This window comes from Seriola dumerili, unplaced genomic scaffold, assembly GCF_002260705.1.
Source record: "Seriola dumerili isolate Sdu_G_001 unplaced genomic scaffold, Sdu_1.0 BDQW01000321.1, whole genome shotgun sequence".
NCBI lineage: Eukaryota > Metazoa > Chordata > Actinopteri > Carangiformes > Carangidae > Seriola > Seriola dumerili.
In genome coordinates this window covers 481,126-501,125 of record NW_019174576.1, presented here as the reverse complement: position 1 = coordinate 501,125, position 20,000 = coordinate 481,126, and the positions used below count along the sequence as shown (strand labels likewise).

General features: G+C 42.6%; 3 protein-coding genes across 3 annotated transcripts in view; all 3 read left to right on the top strand.

The window, feature by feature from the left end:
• The window catches only part of espnl (espin like), a 15,378-nt gene extending 6,401 nt beyond the window's left edge, over nucleotides 1-8,977 (top strand). The window contains exons 6-11 of the mRNA XM_022759341.1: nucleotides 4,516-4,680; nucleotides 4,784-4,916; nucleotides 5,078-5,250; nucleotides 5,346-5,510; nucleotides 6,141-7,162; nucleotides 7,803-8,977. Coding sequence (XP_022615062.1) covers nucleotides 4,516-4,680; nucleotides 4,784-4,916; nucleotides 5,078-5,250; nucleotides 5,346-5,510; nucleotides 6,141-7,162; nucleotides 7,803-8,334 — 2,190 coding nt within the window. The 3' untranslated portion in view covers nucleotides 8,335-8,977. The remainder of the gene's footprint in view (nucleotides 1-4,515; nucleotides 4,681-4,783; nucleotides 4,917-5,077; nucleotides 5,251-5,345; nucleotides 5,511-6,140; nucleotides 7,163-7,802) is intronic.
• A 268-nt stretch (nucleotides 8,978-9,245) lies between these two features.
• Nucleotides 9,246-13,969, top strand: klhl30 (kelch like family member 30). The gene is made up of 8 exons (XM_022759302.1): nucleotides 9,246-9,381; nucleotides 10,002-10,848; nucleotides 10,961-11,162; nucleotides 11,724-11,810; nucleotides 11,974-12,129; nucleotides 12,419-12,607; nucleotides 13,191-13,336; nucleotides 13,459-13,969. Exons 2-8 carry the CDS (start codon nucleotides 10,075-10,077, stop codon nucleotides 13,705-13,707), a joined length of 1,803 nt encoding a protein of 600 aa, XP_022615023.1. The 5' UTR covers nucleotides 9,246-9,381; nucleotides 10,002-10,074; the 3' UTR covers nucleotides 13,708-13,969.
• Nucleotides 13,970-14,326: 357 nt separating this feature from the next.
• Nucleotides 14,327-20,000, top strand: part of LOC111231901 (rootletin-like) — a 32,715-nt gene continuing 27,041 nt past the window's right edge. The window contains exons 1-3 of the mRNA XM_022759173.1: nucleotides 14,327-14,640; nucleotides 15,397-15,553; nucleotides 15,697-15,812. Of these exons, the coding sequence (XP_022614894.1) occupies nucleotides 14,584-14,640; nucleotides 15,397-15,553; nucleotides 15,697-15,812 (330 nt within the window). The 5' untranslated portion in view covers nucleotides 14,327-14,583. The remainder of the gene's footprint in view (nucleotides 14,641-15,396; nucleotides 15,554-15,696; nucleotides 15,813-20,000) is intronic.

Sequence of the window (20,000 nt, the reverse complement as noted above, 5' to 3'; positions counted from 1 at the left end):
CTATATGTAATGCTTTGAAACCTATACTCTGCCAGAGATGAGCTGTGCAAGTACACATGCCTTAATTACATTTCTGCTGGTGGTTTCACGTTTGTAAAGTGGCTGCGCAGATCACGGGTTTCGTCGGTTCTAAAGTGTCAGTCAGATAATCTCATTTCCGAGCAGCGACCTTGAATGGATTGAGACATCGAGCGGAGAGAGCTGCGTATTTGGCCTCGCCTGCATGTTTGGATCGCTCACAACAAGGTCAGACTTGTTCAGCGCTGTCAAACTCTCCTCCTCATCTCGCATCTCAGGAACAGCTGCAATCAAATAAACAAGTGTGTGGCGTGAGGTTTACTTCACACGTATTTGCTCTCCATTCACTGGCGATCAGGCCAGAGTTACTGCTGTTTGAACGGTATTTTTAGAAACGGACAGAGGAAACACATCACTGTGTTTTTTAGGACATGCTCTAGATTTCTTTTTTTGCAATGAGAAACAAAACACATGCTCTTATATCTGCAACAATGTGTCCATTAATCAATTAGCTGATCATCTAACAATGAATTTTTTTTTTTAATGAAAATAAAATGTAATTAAAAAGGTACAGATGTCACTGGGTCTTGGACTCTTGGTGGATACACTTACTGTGAATTGGATTTTAATGTGTAAAACATTATAATTTGTTCTCTGTATTTCAGAGGTCGGTGCCCAAATCAATTTTAATGTATATGCAGATTGATTTGTCTAACGCATGCTCACGTTAACTTCAGATAAAGTGTTGAATCTAATGGATTCTGTCCTTTATCACTTACACCTTTCACAGCCTTTATGAACTGAGAGAAAATCCTGTAGCGTTGTAATATGCAAGGCACCTGTCTGTTGTTTAAAGACAGACATCAACTGTTGTGAACCTCTTCTTTACTGGCGGACTTCAGCCACACACTGTGGTTGTTGTCAGCTTTTTCCACATTAACAGTGGAAGCCGATTGATTGAGGCTTACGGTGTCACGTTTTGTGTCCACCCCACCTCCGCCCGCTCCAAAAAATAAAAGCTCCCCCATTCAATTGTCCCAAGTGGAAACATCGGCTGAACACGTCTGGATAAAATGTCTCTTTTCCAGCTGCTTTGACAAGTCTTCCACTGATGCCCTCCCTTCGTGCAACAACATGGCCACTGGTTTGTCCATGCATTAGCGACATTACCGGCCACCCTATCCTTTCTCTTAATTATTAACAGCATTCTCCGATCAGAGTTTATTGTTTATTGCCTGGCGGCCCTCGGCCACTGGCAGAGATGCTGGTGGTGGTGTGAAACGAGTGGTCGGTGATCTTAAGATAGCCTCACATCCTCAGCGCGGAGTAGCTGCTCCGGACACCTGGGTGCACCTGCACGAGCCGGCGCCTCTGGAGTTTCACCGTCGCACCAGGGTGCATTGGGAGAATTTGTTCACGGTCAAAGTTGGTGAGTTTCAGGTCGGTTTACTGATCTCTTCCAGTGTCTTTTTGTATTTACGACACTATTGCTGGTATTCCTTTTTTTTTTGTAGTTCTTTATTACCTTACTTTAATCATTTCTTCATAAGTAAGTTACTGGAAGGGTTGAGTAATTATTTTTGTAAAATGGAAGTGTTGTCATTGCTATTCAAGAGTCCCTTTCTGGCAGATGTTTCTGGCAGTGTTTAACCTGCTTTCTGATCAGTTATAGCCTCTTACGGTCAGGCATGACTAATACTCCAGGCTCGTGACCTTACTATAGTTTGTCATTGTTTGATATTAGAAAACTGGACATGATTTTTTTTTTTCTCTCCTTTTTTGAATCTTGCACTGTTTCCAGATATACTCTCTGCTCCAGCAGTAATTACAGTATTGCAGCAGGAAGTAGTAGCAACAACAACAAAAAAAAAAGCTGTAAATGTTTGTGTCCGTCAGTTATTAACCTCACAAGTATTTACCTCCACGCAGGAAACCTGAGAGTATTTTAACATGTGAGTGGACATGTATTTACACTGTAGTGTTCTGTGTATAACGTACACGCGCTGTATACATTCCACGTTGCAATTTATCACCGAAGAACGTGAATATTTCACGTGGAAGCAGGTTGTTTCAGTGATTGATTCCAGAGCACAGAATTACTAGACATGTTTCTTAAATACACTCGGTGTTCCGACTCACTGGAGCTCTCTCACGGCTCGGCCCGCCGGGACCACAGATTACTGGTGTTGCATGTCTGACAATGAGACAGCACTGAGTAGCTGTTTCTTAACTCTTGGCTTGTAATCTGTAGTGATCAGGGTCTTTGTGGTCTTTGATAGAGGGAGAGCGTATCCAGGCCAAAAACAGGGTTAGGCTATCTATATCTGCGTGGCAATTGTGATGGGGTGGTGATGAGAACCAAATGCTCTCTGGCCACTGGGTCTAATTAAACACACACACACACACACACAAGGGCCGGTTCGCTGTAGCTTTTAGGACATTGAACTGTTACGAGAAGGGTCACAAAGGAATCAGGCTCCCTCTCCACTTTTCCCATCCACTTTGTTTATCTATTTATGGATTGCACAACTTCTGGGAAGTTTATTCCTCCGCCTGAGCAGTGTCACAGCATATTTCGTGCTGTTCGACATCAAAGTGTAAGAGGAAATGGCAAGGACCACCTCACGGACACAAAGCACAACAGCATGCAGCAGCATATTAGAGCTGCCTTTGATGTTTTGGTTACTAATAATGTCCTTGGAGAGCTGAATTTGATATGCTTTCTGCATGGAGTGCATTAGGACAATGCAGGTTCATTAAAGGGGATCTAAATGTTTCCATACATCCTACATCCTCCCCAGAGTGGTGTGAAAAGCTGCCAATTATTCAAGGTTGCTTACTATCCCATGTACTTGTTTTGTTCTTTAGTCTCTCATGCTGCTTGTCGTCAGGCGCTGATAGGTTTTGATCTGTTAGTTTCCATTTGCACATTAAAAATCTTCATCTGTTCATTTCTTTTTCACCAGAAATAAAGTAATATTTTACCAGCATCATTTTGGCTCTAAAAACAAAACCAACCTTTCTCTTACTTCCATGCTTAACCCCAAATTACTTAACTTACACTTCACTCTATCTTTGGCCAGAATCAAATACATAATATGAGGGACGGATATTGTCATTGACAACAAAATTAAGGGAAACTAGAGACCATCTTGTGATGGGATCACAGCAGCAGGGACTCCTGTCAACACGTTGACGTTCTGACCCGTGAGTACTTAGTAGTCCTTTACAACGTTATGTGACTGTATCTTGCACAGTTGTGACATTATCGCGGTGACAGAATCTGTCCGCAGACACACAGACGGACACATAAACACCTCCCAAAGTCCTGATACAGTAAGCGCCTCCACGACCACATTTTGCCATGATGACACACACACACGCACGCACGCACACGCACGCACACACACACACACAGACTCATGAGATGAAAATAATACCAGCCACTCTGTAGCTGCCGGTAATAAGTTTCCTCACGTCAGTTTTTTTCCCGTACAATAATCAGAAAGAGTCGCTCGACTCGTTTTAACTTTGGTGATGAATTGTGACACTGAGACTGAAGTCGAAGTCCAGACTTTCAGTTTCAGTCACTCTAAAGTTGCACAATGCTCAGAAAGCAATGCGCTTAAATATCAAAAGATGTGAAAAGGGCCACTGATGGAAGATTTCTGGTGGTAAAATATGTATTTATGACGACCTCTGTTACTGTTTTTCTCCAATTGCCAATTGCTTCGAAAGCATTGATCACAGATGCATTAATTTGCTTATCTTTAAATACAAGTTCTCTTTTCACACAGTTTACTTTTCACTTAAAAAGCAAAGAGTCTTGTTCATAAGGAAGAGAAATCTGTGTCTGTGAGGACAGAGAGAAGTCCAAAATACAAAAGTCAGTTGTTAACAGACACACCTGGATGGTTACCTGGTGTTTCCTAAAACAGAAGAGAGCAGGAAAAGCAGCTTTGGATGTAAAGGAGTTGTTTGAATGATAGTTTAGAAAAAGGGCCAACAGGTGTCCAACTTTGTTACGGTGTTGTACCGGAAAATGTGAAGTTTCATCAGACTGCAATGTGGCAGTTCAGGAGACGATCCAAGCCCATCCAGTAATATCAGTCTGTCTTCCTGAAAGTGAGATTTTTTTTTTTCTTACTTGGGAAAACAACAGAAATCTCATCTCCAGGTTCCACTCAAGATGTCACCGCAGTCATACCAAGGTCGGGTTCGTCACACAAACTATTTTATCTGAGGTGTCTGAGCATGGAGGATGTAAGGTGATACGTCACAGATACAGAGATGTCAACAAGGTTTTTGTTGTTGATTGAATTTTAAGAACACACCTATTCTCAGAAATGAGACCTTTGTTTCTCACAGTGGGAAAAAAAGAAATACTTTCGCCACGTGTCAGCTGAAACCTCTTGATTTTTCCCCATAAGTTGAGTGAATATCATCATACTCGGTCCTCAAAGTTCTTACATATAGTATTAACTGTGATACTTGCAGACACTCTGTGCAGAGAGGCCCATCGAGGCGATCTCTCCAGTGGAGGCAGAAGAGAAGGTGAAGCCGACTGTGCTGTTGCAGCGCAGCGGGGACGACTACTACGGCTGCCTGAGCGACACATGCAGGGACAGTCTCAGCGGTGACACACCCATGGATAGTTTAAAGGTAAATCCTGAGTTGTTTTGTTTTGTTTTGTTTTTTAACTTTTTGTTATTTCATATTATAACCTGAAGCAAATGCGCCGTGTCTCTTTGTTTTTCCAAACCAGCGACCCGAGAGTGAGGACTCCCCGCAGGCCAGATACCCTCCTGCGCCCGCTTCACCTTCAGCTTCACCCACACCTGCCGAGCCACAGAATCACACCGTCAGCAGAATAGAGCAGGTTCAAATAGCAACATCTGGTGAGAGGAACATTTCTGTTTATTTAATTGAATCCCTCTTTAATTACTCAAGTCAAACAACCAGTTGTATTTAGGTAATTTAGTGGTTACTGCAAGTCACTGCTCAGTGGAAGAAAATGTGTGTTATGAGTCAGACCGAGTGGCTGTGATTTGTATTTCAGTTATTAAAGGTTTCAATCAGCACAAAGCAGCTGGGAGTGAAATAACTGTCTCTGCTGATAAGACGATGTTGCCTGATGCAAACCTCCTGGCTCAAAGAAAACTTCTTGGGGACATGAAGTCCATTCAATCTTTGAGGCAATCAGGGATGTCAGGAGTCTTCACTGGACAAGCAGTGAGCAAACAATAAGCTTTCCTACTTTTGTACATCCGTCTTCTCTTTAGCTAAAATGCTGGTAACTACAGTATCATCGCTGTTTTCCTCCGCAGAATAAGATGGTGGTTCTCCCCACCGAAGAGGCCAACCTGTCAGACATCGACTACCTGGTGCCCACCCACGATGAGAGAGGCCGTCCCATTGCCGAGTGGAAGAGGCAAGTGATGGTGAGACAGCTGCAGGCCAGGCTGCTGGATGAGGAGGATCAGAGGAGGAAGGTATTATTCTATTTGTCTAAATCTAACAGATTTAGACTTAGATTTAAAAAAAAAAAAAAAAGAAAAGAAAATTGACATGATTCTGCATGATTCATTTTTCACCAGATGTTGTTTAGGTAAAAAAAATAAACATCTGCACAGAAAGCTCCTGGAGTTTGTTTAGTCAACTAATCACCATGTTGAGTTTCAATTAATCATTTGACTCACTGTTTGTTGGATAAAACAAGTCATTTGAATTATGTAGGAAACTGTGATGGATATTTACTCAATTCAAAATTCAATATATTTGTAGTTGCAGCCGTAGAGAGTTGTGTACAGCCTACTTAAGATGAAATCATCTCTTTACTGAGCCTGAGCAGACCACAATGAGCAGAGCGAAAACCGTGGCCTGGTTTGTGTGTGATGCTAGTCTAAATCTGCATCACCAAAAAAAAAAACACTTTCACCATCATTTACTTTTAATTGCATATAACAAATCACTGAACACAACACACTGTGCTAGTCAAGTCATGTTTCTGAGGTTTGAATGAGGTTTGGATCACGGTTTTATTGTATCATAACTCTTTTTCTTCTCATGTCTAAGCCATTTTAAATACGACATGCTGCATTTTTATCTGCTTTCTCTTCAAGGAAAATGGGAACAGATATGCCAAAGTCAGCTGGAGGTACTCCCAAGCCCATAATGCCATCCTGGGGCCCTCTGGTGAGCTGCTGACTGAGGATGACCTCATCTATCTGGAGCAGCAGATCGCCAACGTCTCCATGCAGAGGAACTGCGAGGGCTACGAGCTGGAGCTGGCTCGTCTGGCCGAGGAGCTCAGGCACATCCTGCCGGCGCCCATAGTCAACATCACCGTCAACACGCAGTTCAGAAACTTCACAAGTCAAGTCCCTCTCCCTGTGTGGTGCGGCCGCATCTCGGGCATCGTGAAGAGCATGTCTCTGCTCATGAGCAACCTGACGGACCAGCCCTACTGCAAGATGCCCAACACCGACCTGATCACCGTGTTCTCTCAGACCCCAGAGAGACAGAACTCCACCAGGGGACGCAGGGAGAGGATAGAGGATGAAATCCATCAGTTCGGAGTGTCTGTGAGGACGCTGAAGTCTAATTTTGAGACACAGAACTCACCTTTGTCGGACGAGCCCGAGGAGGAGGAGGAGGAGGAGGAGGAGGAGGCCATCATGTTAAGTTCGTCCACGCAGCTTGAGGCCACGGAGTCGGACGAACAGCTTCAAGTCTCGAGTCCAGCCCAAGAAACAGACCAGAACAGCGACTCCGGCATCGACTATGACGAAAATGTCGCAGATGTTCTTGAGACCACCAGCCTCCGAAAAGAGCGCATAGTAGTGCTGTTCTTAGGCCACTGGAAGAAATCCGCCTACACTGTGACGCTGAAGAGCAAGGATGCTGCAGAGAGGAAGATGGGTGGCGGCGGTGGCGGTGGTGGTGGTGTTGGCGGCAGCGGTGGCAGCGGCCCGGGGATGGGCGACAAATCGGGGTCAGATCGTAGAGGCAGCGTGGAGAGCGCCCAGTCAAAGATGATGAACAGCTCTCTGGGGCATTTCTTCAAGCAGAGGAGTGCCGTCAATAAGATGCTGGGAAACTGGAGGAGCATGATCTCCAGTGTCCCGTCCAGGCAGATTCGCAGGTAGGGACACTTCACAGCGGCAGCGTCTGTTACAGTTCTCAAACTGCACTAGTGAAACTGCGCCAAATTTCACATGTGTATGTTCACCAAAATTTGGTCGGTTAATTTGTGAAATTACCCAAAGTTTATTCAGTAACACAAATATCCAAAGGGAGAGGACTGACACTCTTCACACTGGGAGCAACAACCAACCTCTGGGGCTAGATTCAAAGCCAGGGGATCACCAAAGTCATTAGAATACATGTTGTGGGAACCGTGAACCTCTGTACAAAATGTCATGGTGATCCATCCAGTGGTTAAGCAACTAACAGACCAACATTGCTATCATTAGTGACACCCTGCTGGCGTGGCTAAAAAAAAATTCCAGATATTTGGCTTCTCAGATGCGAGGATTGGAGCTTTTTAAAAATATTATTCTAAATTCAATATCTTTGCTCCGCGGACAGTTTGTCAGGAAAAAAAAACAAGCAATTTGAAACATTACTTTGGGCCCTGGGAAATATTAATGGGTAATTTTCCAATATCCTCTGATTGAAAGAGGAATCGATTAATTGGAATGTTTGACAGAGTAATCCATAATGAAAATAATGCAGCCGCAGAGTTAACACACTTTGAATAACCGATGCGGTGTTATCCACAGGCTGCACAGGCAGAAAGCTCTCTACTCCCCAGAGCAGTTCCTCCCTCGTCTGGACGGCGTGCCCGTGGAGTACGACAACCTGACCCTGGATCTGTTCATGCTGGGCTACTTCCACATCCTGGAGTTGGAGCTGCCTGTGGACGAACGCAAAATGAGGCACTTGCTGTGTTTCGAGGTGTTCGACCATGTCGGGGGCTTCCCCTGGGAGATGGTCAGGGACTTCCATAAGGCCGTCATACAGGACATCGAGGCTGGAAACCGCGAGTGGAAGGACGGCTTCGAGGACATCAAAGTAAAGTTCTTCGGGAACACTGCGAGTCAGACCGAAAGCACCGCGGAAGTGGTGAAACACAGCCTCCCAGAGATTAGACAGGTCCCTAAAGTCATCGTACAGACACCCACGCCCGATGAGGGGAAGCTCTACGGCGGCACTGACATTTCCAGTTTCAGCAATGAAGAGATTTGTAAATACATCGACCGTAGTTTCGCTTTTTGGAAAGAGAAAGAGGCAGAGATTTTTGATTTCGAGTAGTTGTTTGTGTCTTTTTTTTTTTTTGGGATATTTTTGTATGCTTTGTAGTAGATGACATTGGGGCTGGGTATCAAACCTAAATACTTTTTGAATTGTGAATTGAATTGTCTGTAGCAACTGTCAAATACTGAACGTTGGCACTGAACGCTCAGCCAGATCCGTAGCCTTGTTTACTTATTATCAGATATTGCCTAATTTGAATCATAATTTTTGTTAATTTTATACTGTATTTTATTGTGTTTAACATTAAACATCAATGAATTTCAGAAGTTTAGACTTTGTTAAATTTTTAAAAAGTTGTTTTTGTAGTACTAGGATATTTAGATATTTCAGTACTGGTTTTGAAACTCAGGTATCAAACTGAAAATGACATCAACAAATTTCAAACCATACCCAGCCCTGTTACAAAAGACTGCTTAAAGCAAACTAGTGTGGTTTTAGGTTAATGAAAACTTTTTTTTTTCCTTTTAGTAAGAGCATTTTATGGTAAATATTCTTTAGAAAGCTTAGGACAGACAGGAAACACACCAGTTTCAACAATACTACAAAATAAATCATGACACAGATACCTTGAATATTTGATTATTACCATATTTTGCACACTTTAATTTATTTTAATATCACATCTCCTTTAATTTCCTACATGTTTAAGGCACCTTAAATAAAATTCATGTACAACATCTTAACCCCATGTGATGAACAGCACTACAGACCGTCATGTCTGTATTGTTAATCAGTTGTAACATTCAAAATCATCGGTGCCTTGCCGTTTATCTCCTTCGCTAGCGTCCAGGGACAGTTAGAAAATGCTAAATATGTGCCTGTAACAGCAGCTGTGGGTCTCATGCATGTTGTTTGGACTCTGATTTCAACACAGCGTCAGTCAGTCCTAAAAATAACTGAGGGAAAGACAGGCAGTCCGTCCCAGTGACTTGGCAAAAGCCTTCCGCCATGCTGCCCGCTCCATGTTGATCTAACCAGCTGCTCAGCTACAAACAGCTTTTTTACTGGAAGGATGAGCCATTATTTCCATTCTCCTCTTCTGTGGTGAGTTTTTTTTTTGTTGTTGTTGTTGGTTTTTTTTTTTTTCTTTTACTTATTTTCACAGTATTTGATGACAGGAAATGTAATTTATTGTTGGCTTTGGAGGAGATTCGAGTCATACTGTTACAGCATATCGTATTAAACCTGAGCCAAAAGTACTTTCTAGTCCTTTTAACCGCACAGTGCTGCCACACTTAAAAGGCAAGGAGCTTTTTTTTACATGACACTTTTTATGTTTTTGTTGTTTGATAAGGGAGACTGAATCAGAAAGGTCACTGAGGAGCAAGATTAAGTTCAAAACTTCTCAATGATTCTCTGTATTTCTTAGGGTTTTTAATTTGTTCCATAGTAAAGAAAAATACACTTTATTAAACTATTAATTAACAACTAATTTTACTATTAGATGGATAAATAATGTATTATAAAACACTTTTGTGGAAGTAATAAATCTTCCAGCGTCTCTGTGCGATGCAGGAAAATCAAAACTGTCTTTTAAATAGATTATGCTGTTATCAGGAACGCTTTGGCAGAAAGTTATTGATGCTCTCTCGTCTTAAACATTGTTTTAAAAGGTTTTTATAATTGTTTCTCCTGCATATTGATTTGTTTTTCTCCACCTGCAGGTAAGCTCTGAACCTCGTTTTGACCCTCCCTGCTGAAAGAAGATTTGACCTGTATTTTGAACTACAGTTGACCATGGTGCGTAATGTAGATGACCTGGACTTCTGCCTGTCCTCCCATCCTCAGAGCATCCTGGAGGGCTTGCGTTCACTTTGCTCTCACCCTAAACTGGTTGATGTAACGCTGAGCGCAGGCGGTCGGGACTTCCCCTGTCACCGTGGCGTGCTGGCACTCTGCAGCATGTATTTCCGCTGCATGTTCTCGGGCGACTTTGTGGAGAGCATAGCCGCTCGAGTGGAGCTTCATGATGTCGACCCTGACATCCTAAGCTACTTGCTGGACTTTGCCTACACAGGAAAACTAACCATCAACCAGAGCAATGTGGAGGGGTTGATCTGCACCTCCAGCCAGCTGCAGTTCCAGACAGTGAGAACCGTTTGCAGCCGGTACCTCCAGCACCAGATCGACGCAACCAACTGCCTGGGAATCCTGGAGTTTGGGGAGATCCACGGTTGCCCTGAGGTGGTGGCCAAAGCGTGGGCTTTCCTCTTGGAGAACTTTGAGGCTGTACAGCAAGGGGAGGAGTTTCTGCTGTCAGGAAAAGACAGACTGGTTTCCTGCCTGTCTGACGAAGGACTACAAATCCGGGCAGAATGCACCCGTGTGGAGGCCATCCTGAAATGGGTTAGTCACCACAAGGAGTCTCGGCTCTGCCACCTCCCCGAACTCCTCACCTTGTCCCGTCTCTCTCTACTCAGCCTGGACTACCTGGCTGACACCCTGCTGAAGGACAGTCTGGTGCAGGCCTCTCCCAGCTGCAGAGAGGCTGTGGAAAAAATTCACAGGGAGGTTAGTGAGTTTCTCCTTCTTTTCGCTCTTATCTTTGTTTGCTCAGTGCGAATAGATTTCCAAAAACAATCATGACTTTGACTTTTTTTTTTTCTTTTTTTTTTTTTTTTAGAAAATGAATTTGGCACCAGAATATTTGGACAGAGTCAACTCTCAGAGTCCACAACCAAATCTGCAAGAGGTGCTGTTTGTAATGGGAGGTCGTTCGCTGGATGACTCAGATGACTCAGATGACTCAGATGAAGATGAAGACAGAGACCCAAGACTGCAAAGACTGCTACCCAGGAACTGTGCCTTCTACAACACAAAGACAAGTAAAAATATTCTTTCTCCCCCTGATCACAATTTCAAATTTGTTTAAGTTCACAATCCGTTTTACAGCAGAAGATTGTTGGGAAGTGCCTTTCTGATTCCACAAAACAGTTTGGCAGATGTGTTGTAGGTCATTAAATTTAGTGCTGACAGAAAAACAGCTCTGCAGGAATGCGGTTTGGATGTGACAAAACTGGATCATCCTCTCAGTTCAAATGAGCATTTTATTGAGCTGGAAGAAAGCATCCTTGTCCATGTTCATCACGTAGGACATTAAGGAAAAAGATTTCTGGTTTTATGTTGAGACACAACATCTCTGGCCACAATGTTGAAGGTTGTGCAAGAAAAGCTGCATTTCCTGGCTGTTTCAGGCCAGCAAGTAATATCCTAACTGTGACTTGTTTTCACTTAAATGGTCCTCAAAGGACATCAGTGCGTCTTTGCCTTATTTCCCAGCCACACATTGGTCATCTGCATACTGTATTTGTGAAAACTTCTATGTAGTTTGCTGCACTCTCTGCATGACGCTCAAACATTAACTCCCTTTTTCTTTTTCTCTGCAGAACAGTGGCATGAGCTCCCTAATTTCCCCAACCCAAACAAGTGGGGTTACTCCATGGTCTCCTTGAACAATGATGTGTATGTCACAGGTGGGTCAAGTGCGAGCAAGCCTTTTCTGACAAGCAACAAAGGAGTGATGATAAATGGTTTTGAGCAGAACTCATTGGTTTTTTTGTAAAAAAAATTTTATTTTTTATGGGGAATGCAAAACATTGTCAGACTTTTGACAGCGTGCCCTTGTCTTTCTGACAGGGGGCTCGCGAGGTTTGAATACCAACACCTGGTCGACCACAGAGACCTGGAAGTACATCACAAGAGAAGGGAGGTGGGTTACTGTGGCACCCATGCTTCGGCCTCGGACTAACCACACGTCGGCAACACTCAACGGGGAGATTTACGTCATCGGAGGTAAGAAAATAAATACAGTACAGCTTGTGGTGCCTTAAACCTGCAGCGCACTGGAAAACTTTGATAAACTCTAGAAACTCATCTGCTCTTAATGGCTCACCTCTGCTGTGATACTTTGTAAGAATTTATTTCTTCTTTGTGGGTGAATAGACTCAAATATGACCAGGCTCTAAAATCCAGGCAGCATTTTACATGTGTGATTGCACCGCCACTTCCTTTAAAGTCAAGTATTTGTTTATGAAAACGTGACTCATTTACCACTATTTTTACTTTTATTTCCCCTCTTTAGGTACAACATCAGACCGAGTTGAGGTTGAGCATTACGACCCTTACAACGACACCTGGGCCTTGACATGCCCCGCTTTAAAATACGTGACCAACTTCACCGCTACAGCGAGTCATGGGAAGCTCTATGTGATTGGCTCGTGCGCTGTGAAGTACAATGCTTTGGCCATGCAGTGCTACAACCCTGTTATAGGTAAGGATGCTCGGAGCACCGCGTTACTGCTGAAGGGATAATAACTGTTTGTTTGTTATTTTCAAATTTGCAGCATTAAATGATAAAGATAATACATCACAAAATTGTCATAATTCATACGGCCCTATTGGTGGATTCATTTGTAGCTCTGTTTCTTCCAGCTGTGCTTTTTGTGGTCTTAAAATACAGTATGTGTTAGTTCTTCAGTTAAGAAGATTTCATCAGCAATAACTAGAAATTGCTCCTGAGTCAAAGGAGCTTATTTTCCTCAGTTCTTTGTAATCACTTTTTACTTGCTATACCTATAACTAAACCATACACCTATAACTTCATTTTACAATTTCTGTAGTGAAATTAGAAATGTAAAGACTTAATACTTTAGTTCCCCATATACTGTTCCCTATATCCCTGTATACTGTTTGTGAATTGCTTTTTTCAACCAAGCATGCAGTTAAAGGATTCAGTTAACAGTGTCATCTGATTTATTGTGTTCAGACATTATAAAGTTGTTGATTAAAATGATGAACCCAAGCATGATGGATATTCTTTACTCTGTTAAATCTTCTTTTTTTCTTTCTTACAGATGGCTGGATCAGCATATGTTCGCCCTTCATCCCTAAGTACTTGTCCTCTCCTCGTTCTGTCTGTGTGGATGGAATTATATATCTGGTTGCTGACAACACTAAGAAAGTCTACTCTTACGATCCAGAGGCAAACATGTGGCAGAAGGTGAGCTTAGGAGTCACTGCTGACAACAATCAAAATAATGCACTCAGTGGTATAAATACTAATTAAAAGGATCAGTTTTATACTTGACAGTTTGATATTTGATCACTTTTCCCTCTCATCAGGTCCAGCTTCTGCACATGCTCCATGAGAATGGCGGCCTGGTGACGCTGGATGGGAAGTTGTTTGTCACCGGAGGCCATTGGAAAGGTATGGAGGGGGACTACGGGGTGGAAGTGGAGGTGTACAACCGAGCGTCCAACACCTGGGAGGTGGAGGGCTTCCTGCCGAGACTTTGGTTCTACAGTGGGGTCTCCACCATCTTCCTAGACCCATCACAGTGGCCTGAGCTTTTCCCCACCGATTCAACATGATGGCATTCTGTCCTGACAGGACTAAACTTAGGGGTCAGAGAGTTCACAAAAACATGCTCCTGTCATATGTTGCAGAACAAGTGGAATGTTAATCACAGGATGTCATTGTGCCCTAGAATAGTGTGTTACGTGATCCTCAGGTATTCTCGGTTGTTTTAGGGCCAGCTTGGCTGCTCAGCTCGTATTTATTTATACTTTGTATCATGTGTTTGAGATCTGAATTCCTTTTTGTGTTATTGAATCGTGCTTGTGAATCAGTAAATCTTTGTAGAAACAGTTTGTGGGCTCCTGTGTTCATTATTTATTTATTTTTATTTATTTATTTTTGGTTGTATATTAAGGCTTTTGAACTGAAAATGCTCTAATTATGGATAAAATGTGTTCCCTGAAAAATGTTCAACAAGAAGTAGGATAATTCTTTATTGGGAAAAGACTGTGCACTTTGCCTTCAGTGTCTTGATCATTAACCCACCGGGAATCCAGTGGCTTGGTTCCGCTTGGCTCGTGGCGTCTGTCTTGCCATGGAAACACCCAAGCCAGCATTCTATCTCTATGGCAATTGGCCCGGAAGCGCGTGGTCACCTTGGCAACGTCGACTGGGGATTAGAATGGTGCTGCTTGCTTGCAGTAGCTCCTGAACTTTCTTGTCCTAAAAAGTTCTGTCAGTGATTTTTCCATCTCTCAAGCCTTTCCTTTACGCAGGTGTCAGTTCAGTAGTACCTTTCTTTATATCTCATGACACAATTGCACTGATGTGTTAGGTTTGCGTTTTGTTTGAGCCATTTAACATTTAACGTCTTCTATCTTGAGGTATATTAGCCTATAGCAAGCTAACGCTAACGTTACCGGCTAACATTTGATTGTTAAAGCTTTGCAATGAGTTCTCAACGGGAGGAAGGTGCACACTCACCTAGACTGGAGGCTGTGATTCAGGTTGGTAACGTAACTATTATTTTTAACAATTTTTTTGTGGTTTGACACTGACAAACTGGGAATTGCAAAAGTGTAAATATTAAAATTAATGATTGTACATGCTGGCTCCCAGAGAAAATGTAGTCAGTTAATTTTCACCACTGTTGAAAGCAAAACTTTCTAGAAATAATTACCTGTGACCGGATGTACATTTGTCCACACCAGCTCTTTTTGAGCACTCAGGCTCACCTTCTGGACTCCAATACGAACACTGTAGTAAAGTGATTAAATAGTGCTTACTGAATAAATTACCTTGAATGGACAAGTTAGGATTTTGGTGCATTTTGTTCTCCCTTGGTGGAAAGTAACATTTACTCCAGTTCTGTGCTTAAATACATTTTTAGGTGCTTATACAATACTACTAGTACTACTACTACTACTATACTTATACTTGTTTTGAGAATCTCCATTATATGCTACTTTATAGTTCTACATTTATCTGACAGTTGCAGTCACTTCACAGATTAAACATTTTCATACAAAAGATATCTGATATGATGCATTGTTATAGATGGAAATGTCCTATATATGTCTCATATATAATGTATAAACCTCCAGAGACCATTCTGTGTAATGAATATGGTCACTTTTGAGTAAGCACTTTTACTTACCTGAGAGTACTTCTTCATACACTGCTGTCTTCATAGTCTAACTTTAATGAGATGGGCCTTTTATGCTCAGCTAAACGATGTGCTGTGGTGATTGGTGTGATTCTAGAAGTTGGAGGAGTCCCTGCTTCAATCTGATGGCAGCTCAGGAGAGAGGACTCTGACAGTTCGAGGTGATGGACAGGAGTCTGGTTTCACAGTGCCAATGCCTGTCTCCACCCGTATCCGTCAGATCATCACCCGCAACCTGGCTGAGCAGCCGCCTGGTAGGGGAGAGAGCTTTAATTGAAACGCACAGAGAAACGCTTTGAAGACAACCAGTACAGACAATAAATCTGCCTTGCTAGATATCAGTTATCATGTGGTAAAACTGACACTTTTGTATGCATGATCTGCTACCTAATCTCAGGTGAGAGCTCCGAGGTGAGTGAGCTGGAGGAGAGCAGGGCCCCGAGGGAGCAGCTGTCTCCAGGCCTGATGGACCGTGACCAGCCGCCAGTCAAACAGGCCAGTCTCACTGACACGGTAGGAGTGACACAGGGCAGCAACACATTCTCAGGTCGAGGTTGAGCTGTGGAACTTTATTCAAATTTTTAGCATTTGTTGTACCCATGCAATTCTTGTACACTGTTAGCTCTGTAAAGGGTGTCCACAAAAATGACAAGACAGACCAAATGGAAGAGATTGGTGATATCATCTAGGTAAGACACACATCAACAGTACACAGGAAATGTAGTCTTTTCATTCATTCGTCATATTTACTTTATTCTCAGTGTGTGACTACGACGACTCGCGCCTCAGGAAATGGTATTTCTAAATACATTTTTCTACATAAAGTGTTTCCCACACTCACTCTAACGGACTGAGCCTGCATTGGCAAACATTGTTTTTAATGTCAGATGTTAATGCAGCTCTTACAGGCGTTAGAGTTTGTGACACTGTAGACAGTAAGTTTGTGCAGTTTTGTTTGGAGATGAGATCAAGAGGGTCAGCCACACTAGGGCATTGACTGCAGAAAGCTACATGCGTTTGAAATGGAATATGGTTACAGTAAACATCAGCGTAGCGCTGCTCTTTCCAGCAGGGAAAGCCTTTTGGAGCTGAACAAACAAACATTGTGGGAAGTTTGAAACAGCTTTGCATGTACTGTAGTGAAAACTGAGGGAGGAAAGAATTTACAGACTCCCGATTGAATTAATGTAACTTGACACAAGCACATATTTTATGTCATACATTTTTCTTTAATTAGTGGCTATGGAACTACAGTTTATAGATTACAGTAAGTACCGCATAGGCATCCATTGTGTGAGTGTGTGCGTGTGCGTGCGGGTGCATCTGCATGCATGTGCTTGTGTGTATGTGTTTGTACGTGTAAATAAGAGAGGGGAGGGTGGTTTCATGAAGGGTTTCCTTGTGGTCTGCTTGGGTAGACTCAGACCCCCTGTGCTCACGAGCACCGGCGTCTCCCTTCATAGCCCCCCATGGTTACCCCCTCCGTGTAGCGGCCGCTGTTTTGGGGGGAAATTGTGAAGGTCACTGGCCTCCTCCCTCGAGGCTGTCGAAGAAAAAGCTCATTTTTCATGGTGCACAAAGCAGCCATTTGTGATAACACTGCACTCATTCTGCTGCTTAAATCTAATGAACTCCCACTGTTTGCCTTACTTTTGGAACTGATTTTAAAACCACAGCTATAAATATAACTTAATTAGCTTGGCAGAAATATATATATATATAGCATATTTATTTTGCTGATATTTTTAGATGTGTGAAAAGTCACAAAACAGAAAGAAACATAATCAAGTGTTGCTGCGTAGAGATGCTCACACCACTGAGTAGTAATTTGAAGAGTAGAGGGGAAGGATTAAAGCAATTTTTTTTTTTTATCAGAAAGATCAGAGAAATCATAACTCTTAATGTGTGAATGTTTTATGCGGTCTCACAAGTCAAGAGGTTCATTGTCCTGTTGTGACTTGTCTGTTCCAGTAAAAACTCCTGTCCTCTCCTGACTATTTTTTCCCTGCAGAACAGCGTGATTGTTTGGCAGCTTTGCTGTTATGTGATGTTAATGCGATGTGCTAAGCAATGCCTTAGAGACAAATGACTATGGCACTCGGATGAAACTAATATTCAGGCCGGCAGTCTTACGTGCATTCAGCTGTCTCACTCATTATTAACAGCCGAAGGGATCATAGCACCGCGTACATCATATAGAGAATGATCATTTCAATTCTTATGTATAATTTGAGTATCTTATCAGTATGTCTCAGCTGCTCTTGAGAAAGCATATTCACCGTCAAATCTCAACAGTGGGGCTGGGTGATAATTAAATATAATTGTTAACTGGCTTTTGATAATATCATGCAATAAGTCTTAGTAGTTTCTGTTGTAACATGTGAAGATATTTGTCTGATGGAGTGCATAGTTGTGAAACACAGTTTGTTGCAATGGACACAAATAAGAAAAATATTACAACATAAAAATGAATAAGATAACGTTCTTATTAATGTTGATATCACTTATATGCCTAGCCCTACTTTATTTACATCCATTATGGTTTTCAAGCTTGAAATAATAACAACATCTTGTATATGTTGTTGAAAAGTAGCTCTTGGGAAGTGTTGTGAGATCGTGAGATCATGATAGAAACCGTTTGTCAGCATTTGTCCCAGTTGTCCTCAGCGCGAACTTACTTCCCTGGATAATTTACACAGAGTACTATAACCGAAATTTGTCTTGATAGTTTGCACATTGCTCAAGAATAAGAGTAAAGGGCCAGCTGCAGTGGAGCATCACTTAAGCAGTTTTTGGTTGCATGTGCTGTTGAAAAGCTCTCAGTCTGGTGGGGTCCAGGTATCCATGCTCATACAGTAACAGCCATCCTACAGTCCCAGCTCACAGCTGGAGTGTGCCCTCCTGTCAGTTCCAGGGGTCAAACTACCATCCCCCAAATTTCTACTTTGAGGCTAATTTGTCCCACACCTTTTGAGATCAGGTTGATTCAGTGTGACCACGTATTTTTCATTCCAGTTTGTCAAGAACACTATAGACCAAGCCAAAGAATGTTTAAAGTCAGCAGCAGGAAGCTGTTAATCATTGTGAGGGCTTTAATCTCTGTATCTACATTGCTATATGTTTGTTGCTTGGTAATTTTCCAGCAGATTCAGTTACAATGGAGTCTCTGCTGGTTGCCTGGCAATTTCGCAGTGACAACAAGACTCCAGTCGCTCCTTCCTGTCAAGAAATAGTCCCGCACATAATACCTGTGTTGTTTGTTGATTTTTAAACTTCCGTTTTTTGTCATTTTTACACTTCAGGTTTTGTACGGCTTCAGCAAACATGATATAACTTGTTAATTTGTGAGTTTTAGAGGTGGTTAGACGAGGTTAGCTGAGTTTTTTTTTTTTACCCTTGAGCAGAGCCGGGCTAGCTGTCCTCCCTATTTCAGTCTTTGTGCTAAGCTAAGCTATGTGCATTGTAGTGGTAGATTTACATCCTGCCAAGAAAGTGAAAAACTATATTCCCTTTTAAGCACATTTATCTGTTTTAAACAAGATTTCCCCAGTTGACATGTATTCTGGGAAACAGAACCACAGGTCTCTCTCAGAAAGCCGTCTGACGCTCACAGTGTCACGCTGTCAGCTGAAGTCGGTCCACCACAGGACGTGTGACAGTTGAGAAGCGTACACAGTCATCCTAGATTCCCATATTTCCGCAGCTTTCCTTGAGTCTCTTTGACCTGACAGACGACCATTAACGCAATACTGGTGAAGTCACACCTGGACTCTAAAAAACCTTCTTCTGTGTCTCCGTTAAGTTACTCAACGTGATCTCTGGTGACCCCACAAAATTGCACCTGAACCTGGATAAACCTTGACCCAGTTTGTGAGTCGGATGGCCTCGGGAGGTTGGGGAACATGTTCGGTTGAATTCTGAACCCTCCGTGTTGCTTTTGGAGCCCCGCCAGTGTGCATTTTCTCATACATAGACATCCATACCCTACTGCCTGAACACTTAGCAAATGCTTGTACAATACTGCAGTGTGGCAGTCAGTTGGATATAGATAAACTCTTGCTGAATGATTTCTGACACCAACTGCCATTTACCAGTGCCCTCTGAAATCTTGAATCCCCTGAGATTCTGCAAACGAACCCTGTCAAACATAGTTGGAGCAGATAAAGTCTGTTTTTAGGGATTGTGTTACTGTCCCCTTTTACCCTGCTACCCCCCTTTCTGTTTCAAGTTTGTTTTTCCTGCTGGCACAAACCCATTCATTTAGGGCTGAGTTTGAATGGAACACTGCCAAAAAGTCTGACTCCCTCAACTATCATGAAATTGTAAAAATTAATTGCCTTCCCAAGAGAAAATACGCTTAAAAGCCCGTCCCAGTGTAGAATTTTTGATGAAAGTATTCCATTAAACCCTCTCAACATTTGGCATTAGGCTACTCATGTTACCTGACTTTAAAGTCAAACATTAAACACACTTTTCAGTTCTTTTTTGCATGTCAAGAGTGTCTAATCAAATGTGAAGTCTTGAACTGACTTGAGTGTGTGTGTGTGTGTGTGTGTGTGTGTGTGTGTGTGTGTGTGTGTGTGTGTGTGTGTGTGTGTGTGTCGATTGTGGTAAGTGTTTGCCAGAGACCTAGCAAACGAATGCAGGCCCACGCCAAACACCCACATCACAATGGGTAGTGAGAGGAAAAAGCTAATGGAC

Excerpts from the sequence above, each read along its gene's own strand:
- klhl30 (XM_022759302.1), top strand. The coding sequence starts at position 10,075 with ATGGTGCGTAATGTAGATGACCTGGACTTCTGCCTGTCCTCCCATCCT. Across the intron at positions 12,130-12,418 it reads GGAGATTTACGTCATCGGAG|GTACAACATCAGACCGAGTT; the intron begins GTAAGAAAATAA and ends TCCCCTCTTTAG. Across the intron at positions 12,608-13,190 it reads GTGCTACAACCCTGTTATAG|ATGGCTGGATCAGCATATGT; the intron begins GTAAGGATGCTC and ends TCTTTCTTACAG.